This window comes from Aptenodytes forsteri, unplaced genomic scaffold (assembly GCF_000699145.1).
Source record: "Aptenodytes forsteri isolate BGI_AS27 unplaced genomic scaffold, ASM69914v1 Scaffold69, whole genome shotgun sequence".
NCBI classification, from domain to species: domain Eukaryota; kingdom Metazoa; phylum Chordata; class Aves; order Sphenisciformes; family Spheniscidae; genus Aptenodytes; species Aptenodytes forsteri.
Window position 1 is genome coordinate 2931691 of NW_008795885.1, and position 11000 is coordinate 2942690.

The 11000-nt window shown below is 39.5% G+C and overlaps 1 protein-coding gene across 1 annotated transcript; it reads right to left on the reverse strand.

The window, feature by feature from the left end:
* Positions 1-5497: 5497 nt before the first annotated feature.
* Positions 5498-10561, reverse strand: SRP19 (signal recognition particle 19). Its single transcript, XM_009284202.1, has 5 exons — positions 10540-10561; positions 9659-9777; positions 8568-8639; positions 7281-7392; positions 5498-6232 (listed from the first exon to the last, which is right to left on the reverse strand). Exons 1-5 carry the CDS (start codon positions 10559-10561, stop codon positions 6099-6101), a joined length of 459 nt encoding a protein of 152 aa, XP_009282477.1. The 3' UTR covers positions 5498-6098.
* Between the last annotated feature and the right edge of the window lie 439 nt (positions 10562-11000).

The following is an 11000-nucleotide window of genomic DNA, read 5'->3' on the forward strand; positions in this document are numbered from 1 at the left end:
GTTCTTTAGAAACAGAGAGAAAAATGGTGAACTACAGGGATTTCAAAGTTTTTTTCCTCGCCCATTGATTTTCTAGTGTTGCATATATGACCTAAACAAATAATGCTGCATAGTTATTGGCAGGTGGGGGGGTTACACTTACAGTTCTTTCTGCTACCACTGTACGTAGGACATTTCTTCTGCTTTACCCTACACATTTCCAAACTCAGCAAAAAGGAAAAAATGTTCAGAAACAACATTTTAAAAACCCAGAATCATTCATCACTTGTGATACTAAAATAAACCCAAAATTCTTCAAACCAAAGCGAGATAGTTAACAAAGTATAGAAATTCTTGTAAGTAGTGGAAAGTGTGACTAATATTTGCCAGGTCAAACCCTCATAACATTTTTTAATTTGACAACTTTAAGAAAGTGTCTTGAGTTTGCATTCCAGTCTTGTCAACTCTGTTTAAATAGTCTGAGAATCAACACAAAAATACTACGACCAATTCCTTAGGCACCTCCCACCCCTATTTCAAACTCGACCAACAATAACTTCCTTATGCAAAGGAGGAAGAGCAGAGTTTTAAAAAACGAAATCACAGATTCTTGGAGGTCATGAGAGACTGTCAGTATTTCCCATAAACTGCGTGTTTGGCAACCATGCAAATATAGTGAACATCAGTCTTGTCCTTCCAGAGAACTTCTACATCCAGCGTGAGGGAATGAAACAGTACTTGAGGAATAAGAACCTAGGACCACTAAGGGAGTCCTTGGTTGTACAACCACGTTGACATAACCATCTGAAGAATAGATTTCCTGCTAGTACATAAAACATTAAGATATTCTGGAGCAAAAAATCCTCAGGTGATTACATGAACTAGTCAAGTGAAAATAATTGAAGATGAACTTTTTTGAATTTAGCGTCTTTTGGAAGGCCATGTTGTTGATGCCTTTGCTGAGGCTGTGGAATTCCACAAAACAAGTAACAATTTATATACCTACCATTTTGTATTATTGCATCCTTGCAGGAGGAGCATTCTTAAAGCCTTCAATTAGACATGTCTAAGTTCTGCTAGCTGGAGAAAAAACAAAACAAAACGAAGAATCCACAGCCAAAAAAAAATCCCCAAACCTTGATAGAGAAAAAAAAGACACACATACTGTTTCACAAGAAACAGCACTGCAGTGCAGGCTACTCGGTTCCTACCTGGAGTGTCCCCCTGCTCTCTCCCAGGTCCCATACTACCAATGATTGTCAGTCTCCTCCCATCTCCCTTAACACCAGCCACTACAGCATATTCAATTCTCCCATCTTTTCAGGGCCTTTAGCAAAAGGCAGCTCATTTGGTAGTTATTTTACCAGATCATCTAATCTGTACCTAATCTGCAGCTGCATATGCTGATTGAACACCCAGCATATTAAATGCAGTTTGGTCGGAGCAAATTGCCAACCAAGAAGGATAAACACTCATTCTCCTTGCCTTTCCTTGTCCCATCCAGTTTCTTCACTGGATGATGCATTACCATTGTCTTATCTCCTAATTTGACCACTTAGCTGCTTCTATGACTAATGGGAACCTACTATCTTTGAGACCTCTGCTCTTTTTATCCTGTCAACCAAATGACTCGACAGGCTCAAAAGTTATAAAGCAATAGATGAAGAGAGTATTTGTACTAAGGCTTTTATCTTTAAGGGAAAAAAAAAAAAACAACCCTCTTTGGAAAGTAAGGGTTTTTTTATCCTAAGAGGTAAAATAACCCCATAAAAGCCAGTCCGTAACAGGAAGAAGCTAAATAACTGGTATCCAGGGACAGGATGTGTGGGAACGGTTCAAAGCTGCGCCAGGGGAGGTTTAGACTGGACATAGGGAAGCACTTCTTTACCGAGAGGGTGGTCAAACTGGAACAGGCTTCCTGGAGAGGTGGTCGATGCCCCAAGCCTGTCAGTGTTTAAGAGGCATTTGGACAATGCCCTTAATAACATGCTTTAACTTTTCGTCAGCCCTGAAGGGGTCAGGCAGTTGGACCAGATGATCGTTGTAGGTCCCTTCCAACTGAAATATTCTATTCTGTTCTCTTCTATTCCACGCCATGGCATGCCATTCCAGGCCATGCCATGCCATTCCAACACAGCTATATCTGCAGTTACAGACAGAGAAGGAAACAAGGGAGCCACTCCATCTTTCATGCTCTCAGTACAGCACATACAAACATCCTATATGTACATGCTGCCCTGAAAGGGAGTTCTGGCTGAAAGGCTCTAACCATTAAGCGCACACAAGGAACAGGATATACACACAGGCAAGTTTTTTAAGAACAGCTATTTTCCGCAGACCTGGTCTTTGAGAAATTTATTTCATGGCTGAAGGTGGAGAACTACATATGGTCATACGTTATTGTCACTTCCCAAGTTAAAACACATTTCAAAATAACCTTTTGAAACGCACTTTCTTTACATTAAGAACTGAATAATGGTGGTTGTGCTTCTGCTACAGCAGCTACATGCTCTCTTCTATATATCTGAAAGAATAAAGCATCTATCTCACAACAGTGCTGAATTTTCGTTTTTAGTCATTCCTTTGTTGTGTCATTCCTTTGTTGTTTGCCTGTGTCTTCAGATCTGCTTTATGCCCAGTACCAATGTTCCCATCCGTTAACTGACACAGAAATTATTAGGATTGTTATAAGGATTCTGAGCTCACACATCCATTTCAAATGTTTAGTCTTTGTCCAGGTACCCAAAAAACAGTATAGGAAAATAACAAGTATATACTTTTAATTAGCTAGACTAGTATCTTCTGGAGGGACACTACCTCAATATCCATATTCCTCACGTCTTGGATGCAGAGTAAATTCCCACTCAGCGATGCATGTCTGTGTCAATATTGCCACCTACAGGAAAGCAGAGACCACCGTCTTTTCAGTAACTATACCGCTTAAGCAAATTCCCACAGAAAACTGTGAGGGCAAGACAAGTGAAATAAAAAGACATCCATTATCACCCAGTTTTTCCCTCAAAAAAAGATTTTTTATTGATAGCATTGAGACCAACAGGTGCAGTACTTCTGTGTTTTTACAGCAGCCTTGCCTCCGCTCCCAGTCCCACAATGGCCTCTAACCATCTTCCCTGTTCCCAGGAACTGAGGGGGTGAAGGGGAGAGGGAAAGGGTGCTGAAGAAGGGGGAAAGACCTGCAGAAGAACTTGACTTACTATCTTGACCCACTTGTTTTTAATCCTCTAAGGAACCCAGTTTATTAAAAAACAGGAAATACAGAAATAAAAGTCTGGTTTGTAAGCTTTAACCCTGGCAGGAAAGGGGGAACTGTGTTTTAACTTTCTGATGCCCAATTTAGGAATAACTACTGCTGACACAGTGTACTTACTCTAAAGCCAGGTAGAAATCAAAAACCAGCAAAATGCTGAATTCAGTTAGAAATGGGTGGATAAGCAGGCAGGAGTTGAGGGAATCAGACTTCAGCTCCCTAACAGTAGTAATTGTCTGATTTCCTAGCAGTGCACAATTTGCTTAAAAAAAGTCAGCTTTACCCAAAATCCCCAAAGAATCACAGAATAGTTTGGGTTGGAAGGGATCTCTAAAGGTCATCTAGTCCAACCCCCCTGCGACATCCTCAACTAGATCAGGTTGCTCAGAAACCCATAGAGCTTTCTTTGTTAATTTGATTAAATCACGGTTTTATGTATTTGAGCTCAATATTACGCTTTTCAGAAATCTCTCAGTCTTTTTTGTGAGATCCTTACACTTTCAAATAGCTTCACTGTTTTGAGTTCTTTCATTGGGAAATTTTGGGAAGCAATGCCACCAAGATTCTTTCTCAACATACATACCATAGCACAGACAAGTTCCTAAGGTATTTAATTTCTGGCCACTGTAAACAGATATCCCATGAGACTTGACCTCCCCATTTTTCAGCTGCCTGTGGTCTAAGGCTCTGACTTACAATACTTGGGCATAACATGACCATGACTTGGCTGGAGTCACTCCCCTCCACTTAACACCATGGAGCCGAGTTATCTTGCACCAATTAATCTTCACAGAGCTCTCACTTTAAATGAAGTTTCAGAAAAGTTACTCAGCACTCAGGAAAAGCCAGGAATAACTTAAGCCCCATGATCCGTGGGCAGTTATGGTCTTTTATATCACAAGTGTATCTTCCACTCTTGCTTGCAAACCTCAGTTGGTATTTTTCCCCCATGTTGCAACTAACCTGTAGCACTTCCCTAACTCTAAGAGAGGATGTAACTAACAACCTCTGACTATGTCCAGTTGCTTTCCGTAACAAAAAACACTTTTCAGATAGCACCTGTTCCTGCTGTTCCTACCCCATGGCATTCCAACTTTCCAGAGATACCATTTAACTAACTTCTCAAAACTTAGGTGTGTTTTCAAGGTCAGACACTCCAAAGGTAGCTTGTGTAAACTGTTACATCAGCAGAAAAAAACCTGAAGACATTTGTATGCGACCACGGTCAATTACAGCCTCAGAACACAGGATTTCTTCTCCTAAGCTGTTCTATTTTGGAGAGCCTACATACTACTACTCCCACACTGGTACAGGGCTTGGCCTGAGGAACTCTGTCATGGCAGCTTTTGGATATGGTACACCTGCAGTGAGAATGAGAACGCACCCTCCTCCTTTGTTAAACAACGCAACAGAAGAACCACACTTACAAAGTACTACAGACAGGAAAATGCAATTGACTTTGAACTGTTCTCAAGTGGGGGGCTCTACGCAGTCGCACTGTGGGTACCTATCGGCATCGACTTCAAGGGGCACTGGTAACTCACCATCTATTTGAAAAAGACGCAGTTGAGTGGAACAAGAAATAGAAGAACATAAGAAAACTCAAACTACAAGCACAAATAACTTGAGCAGGGGTATCATCAGGAACTTCACCTAAAGTTTCATTACTTTAGAATAATCATTAAATGTCTAGATACATTTTGAATGACGTTTACCTTTAAAATGGGAAAAAGGTGATGCCGTAGAATAGCATACCTGATGAACCAACCCTAAAAAGAATATTGCCACATGAAACATTTATCAAAAATAATCTGGTAACTTGCTTCCAGTAGTCATCTGTGAAAGCATTCAACTGACTTTGTTTTCGTATACTAAGGATTAGAAAACTCATGCAGGATTTTTGTTTTTTAAACTCAAAACAGGTACTGCTACTTGTTTTTCAGTCTCCTTATATTAAACTATCCCTCATTTAACTTGCACAGTACATTTCTTAATTACTTTGAAGGAGCCTTGCTACTGGATAGCTGTTCTGACCAATTCATCTTCTCCAAGTAACTTTCCATCCCTGTCTGTAGACTACATTAAAAAAATAATTTTAAATTACCAGATATTGCAAGCCTCAGATATCTGAAATAGTATCTGACAGGTAGAAAATAAAGCTACATTTCCTAAGGTCCCAAACAACAACCCAAAACAGGATAATATAGTATCCCATTTTATACAAGAGACAAAACGGAGCTTTTTTTAAAAAAATTATCTTAGAACTTCACAATATTTCCCTTACAATATATGTCACCAACTTTGGAGGAAAAATTAACAGTTTTGCAAAAAGTATTCTATAAAATTACATTTTTTAAAATTAACATGCCACCTTTATTAGTACACTTGACACTTGTGGAAGATTGTTAGCAAGGGAAGTTTACAGAGCCATAACTTCATTGATTTACATTTTTCTGTTAGTGATAAAGACTCTCCAGAATTAAGACAATCACTTCACTAGCATGGATAAATGTTTTACTAAGGCAATCAGTTTTCAGAGATCTAGTCTGCATAAGAATATTTATTTATTTATCATAAGCTGCATATTTCTTCTGGAAAGAATAATTCTCCCACCCATCCCATTTGCTTTTGTTCTTTCACTTTTAAAAGTGGATGCTAGTTTCAGACTTGCAGGTTGTGTGTGAAGACAGCTACATGCATTCCAGTTCTGAGAAGAGCAGGCAGTTCTGTTCAGTTTCACCTGTTTATTTCTTGCTTGTATCTTTCACTTCAAAGTTGCAGCAAGTAATGTGTCCATCCATATTTGTGGTAAGTACAGCTCTGTGATGTAACAATTATTCCAGACGTGAGCTCATTTCTTTTTCTTCCCTTTACCTTTCTTGCCTCCCTCTCCTTGCTGAAGACTTTGATCACTACCTCCCATCTTTTGGGTTCTTGTTTTCAGTTTGGGAATGGTTTCAGCAGCATACAGCATCACTGATTTACCTAAAAATACAGGGAGAGATGAATGCATGCCTACTATGTTAAGAACATTTGCATCATTTTCAAAGTTAGAAACTTCAGCCCCACTTTAGATTTCTGTTAAACTAGATATAAAGTCTACAAGTTCTGCTTTCTTCCCCTGTGTAGCTAGAAGTTTGTAGAAAAACTCTTATCAACCTTTTTTTGATTTTAAAAAAGTGCAGGACTGATAAATGTCACAGCATACTGGAACTGGCACATAACCTGACAATCTCCAAAGTATCTACATCCTTCCTGTTACTCTTTCCCTTCACCTTTTAATGGCCTAAAATACCTGGGACAGAATGACCAAGCAAAAGCTACAAGCATTTTTAAAAAGGCACTGCTGTCCTCCAGCAGGAATATGGTTTTACATCATCTCCTTCTGACCAACAGCACTCTTACGCTACTCTAGATTCAGTAGTATTCTTGCTCTTTCCTTAAGAGACATGCTTCTTTATATATGTATTTGCTTCCCCTTTACACACCAATTACGCATCAGGAAAAATGCAAAAGACTAAATTACTTGTCATTCAAAATAAACTACTCTTATTAATTAGTTAAAGGGAGCTGCTCCATTGTTAATTTGCAAAAATGGCCAGCAGAAAGCTGAAGTCAGTATTGTATTTTACCAATTTGGCACCCATACTGATGTCTAGCTGATGTATGTAACCTAAGAAAAAGGCGGAATTTAGCCAGTTTAGTACCAGAACCTCTGACTGTCAACAAAACAGTAAGCCAAAACTGAACGGCTGCTTTGTTCAACATAGGAATCACACAACGCTCTTCACAACCCCCTCCTATTCAAGTGCTGAAGAAACAGCAGGATTAAAGACAACAGCATTTTACAAACTCCACTCAATGCTCACACACCACGTTGATTTGGTTGACTTATACAGGCAAATACATTTAACGTAAAGTTGTAAAATTTAGAATAGTAAAACTAATTAAACAAGCTGGTAACATAACAAAATAAACAAAGTCTTTCTGTTTTATTAACAGATAAAGTGCCTAACCCAGGTACCCTACTCACGTGTTGGAAACTGAGGTAAACATGGGTTGCCGTCATCTTGTTTGAGCTGGATTCGTACTCTACCTCTGTACTGCATATCTCTGTTCCACTCTCTAGGATACATCTTATTTTTCTGTCATACAAAAAAAGAAACTTATTATGGTAACTACTGGAATAGTTTTCTGCAAAGTTTGTCAGGCAATCGAAGTCATAGCAACCTGGAATTCTTCTGAACAGATGCAAACCATAACCGTAGCTCTCCAACAGTGACACCCACCATTTAGCCATTGCAGTAGTATCCAAAGCTATAGCGTATCTTTTTCAGAAGCACTGCTGCAACCAGCTACTGGTACTGAACAATTTAGCGAGTAACCTGCTACAGGGACTGTTCTACTTCCCCACCAGTCTGGACCACAGTGACCCAGGTTTTTGTTTCATCTCCACAGCCATAAACCTTTTGGGACACCTAGAGACAGTATGTCAGTAGGTCACATCTGAGGCCCACTGCTTTTGGATACTCATAGCCTTCATTTTTGTTAAAATGTCACAGGTTTCTTACTGGAACTGGCTATTTCACAGGCTGAGGTGCACTAACAGGAATATATTCAACTTCTTCTGAAAAGCAAAGTGATATTGTACTGGTTTTTGGATACCAGTCACACTCTTAGAGGAGGACCTGAATTCTTTAGTAAAGAAGTGATAGAAAATAATAATTACTTCAGAAAATGAATTGCGAAAAGTCACCTCTCTAGAAACCCAGACTCATTCCCTAACAAAAAAGTAACCAGCTTAAACTATTTAAAGACCAAGCAGGTATTGCAATAAAATTAACATTCTCTGGCTAAAACATAACTCCAAAGGACCCTGAAGATTTCAAGCATCACAATCCTGTTCCTACAGGATCATTCCAAAAGGTAATTACCTTTCATTAAAAATATGCTTTTTTAGAAGCTTCATTTGCAGAGTTGCAGCTTGCAAAATTAGTTTTTATTCTGACACACTTTTAAGCATCCAGGATAGTCTTCTCAGAAGGATAGTTAAATAAAAGTAATCTTTTTATAAGCTTAAAAAGTGGCATCATCTCAGAGATCCAGTTATTCTTGCCTTGCATACAGTTTTCCAACATTTACTTCATCATTTTGGTCAGTTATTACTCAAAGCAAGCAAGTATCTTGGCTGATAACAAAAACTTCTCAATTGTAACTTATCCTGTCTGTGAGAAAAGATATAATGAAAGAAGAACAGAGACACATACCAAGTCTGTGGGACTTTTGTGGGTTTGGGGTTTGGTTTTTTTTTTTAAATTACCTCTAATAGCACATTGAATCCAACTGCTGCACATACATCTTGGATTTCCGTAGACGTGGGATTTTCAACAGCCTGTTGAAACAATGTGTTATATTTAATTATTTTTCAATGATGAACTAACTATACAGCAATAGTTAGCAGTTTCCCATGCTATACTCTTAACTTGAAAAAGCAGATGGGTAAAGAGAAGGTCCGTCAAATAACAACAAATTTACTGCAGAAGTTATCTGGAAGTGCTCCTACGGTCTAGAAAACAACAAAAAAAAGAAGATAAGACATCACTAAAACAGGAAACAGATGAGACAGAATTAATTAGGACAGGAGCAAGTAAAAGAATTGCTTAGGAAAAATAATTGAAACATTTATTATATTTACCAAAAAACCAAAAGCCATGAATCAACAACAGCAAACTTATAGCAAGGACTGAAGGAGAAAAGAATAGAAACTTTCTAGGCACAGGGCAGCAGATTCCTCCCATAGACATATCTTCAACTGGCAACTTGCATGCTCAAGAAAGATTTTATTTTTAACTATCATCAGAAAAAAACCCCAACCCTAAGCAGTGACAAAAGCCCTTTGTATTCCCAGCACTGCTTGTTAAAAATATTACAAAGGAGTGAGATGATCAAAACTATTTCTGGACAGATTAAAAGCAACAACTACCAAGTCTATGTGCCACATGCATTGTAAGTTTTATCTTTGACAGCAGCAAAGGGGACAGGGCACAGAATATATGCTTACATAGTCAGTCACCAAGCAAACAATCATTAGCTAGCTATTCTTTTCTGCCTCGCTTTCAAATTTGGCAAACTACTTATGTAGGAGGTTGAGTGCATTAAGTTTCTCATTACTTCACCTGCTTGCCAAAGGTGCTGCTCACATGGAAGTAGACACTTAAACACAGCACTCTTCTACCAAATTCACATGCTGACACTAGGTTATCTTCAAATACACTGCAATTTCCAGTTATTGAGCTACGTGCCATGGGGGATAGGAAAGATCAACAGCTTTGAGATTTGTTTTCCAACTCTCTACACACTACTGTATAGCAAAACAAAACGTCATATTTCCCCTGCCACCCACAAAATTACTTTGTCTATAGGAATCCTTCTTCCTTCGGCTATTGTCTTCTTGTTATTCAAATATGCTGGATAAATGCAGATGAATCTACAAAGAGAAAACAGTGAGTTTAAGTAAGTAATATCAACTCCTTAATTGTTCATGCAATATTTTGCTAGTAAAACAAAAAAATAAATCTCATGGCTACAACACAATAGTTCCCACAGCAACTTAGAACAACCATTTGTTTTCCCTAGATCAATTAGTAAGATGTTCCAAAACCCCATTTTGAGTTATCCAGGACACTGCATGACCATGTGGCTGAAATGTTCCTTGCGTGACATCACTTTCTGGGCCACACTGTGTACAAAGCACAGCGTTATCTCTCTTAAGAAAAAAAGAAGGTTGAAACAGAATGTTTTGACCCATTTCTTAGACCCCTGAAACCCAGAAGAAAACACACGTTTCCCTGGAAAGAATTAAAGAAGGTTTCTTGAAAAGGTTGTAGTACGCTAACTGCTAACTAATTTCTTGACAGAAGCAAGAAGCAGCGTGGGGTTTTTTTGCTATGGATTTGTTGCCTTTTTTTTTTTTTTCCTATTCACACACAGAACAACCCAGATTTGGGTAAGTTATAAAGCATCTGAAAAACTTCGCTTAGAAACTTGCTTAATATTTTCATTAGATTTAAACATGTCAACCACATACAGGGGACAAGAGTGACAGAACCTCAATTATACTTCTTATTAGACAATGAAAAACCAACCAGCTGAGGCCTGGAAGGAGAGGCTGAAGAATGCCTACACCTGAATGAGGAGCTATGACAGCATAAGAAAATAGGGAAGCAGGTGAGCCAACCAGTGCTTTTGCATAAGCAGCAGAGTTCTGCACAGGAAATTTTCAGCCTCGTTACCGACGTTCACAACCACGCACATACTACACTGACCACCGTCTCTTGCTCAGTTTACCTTTTCTGAGCTTTAAGTTATACAGTACGTTACAAGAGTGACAGGATAGTAGAGCATCAAGCACTCCAGAGTCAGAAACTGCCAAATCTTAACCCCCCGCGCCAGCACACGCGTCGCGATGACCTTCCCTGGTACCACGCAAGCCTCCGCTGCCGTGAACCACGGCGGCCGGCGACACCGCCGGTCCCCCCCTTGCGCCGCACGCGGACCGCAGACTGAGTGCTGCCTCCGGGCACCGACCCCAGTTCACGGCTACGAGGACCGTTCGGGAGAAACTCAGCATGCCAGCTACATCAAACTCAGCGTGCGGCCGTGTCGTTACGACGTGTTATTGTCGTATTATCGCACATACTCGGAAATGTTATTACGGCCGCAGGCCCGCCCCACCTCCCGCCATCCTGAAACA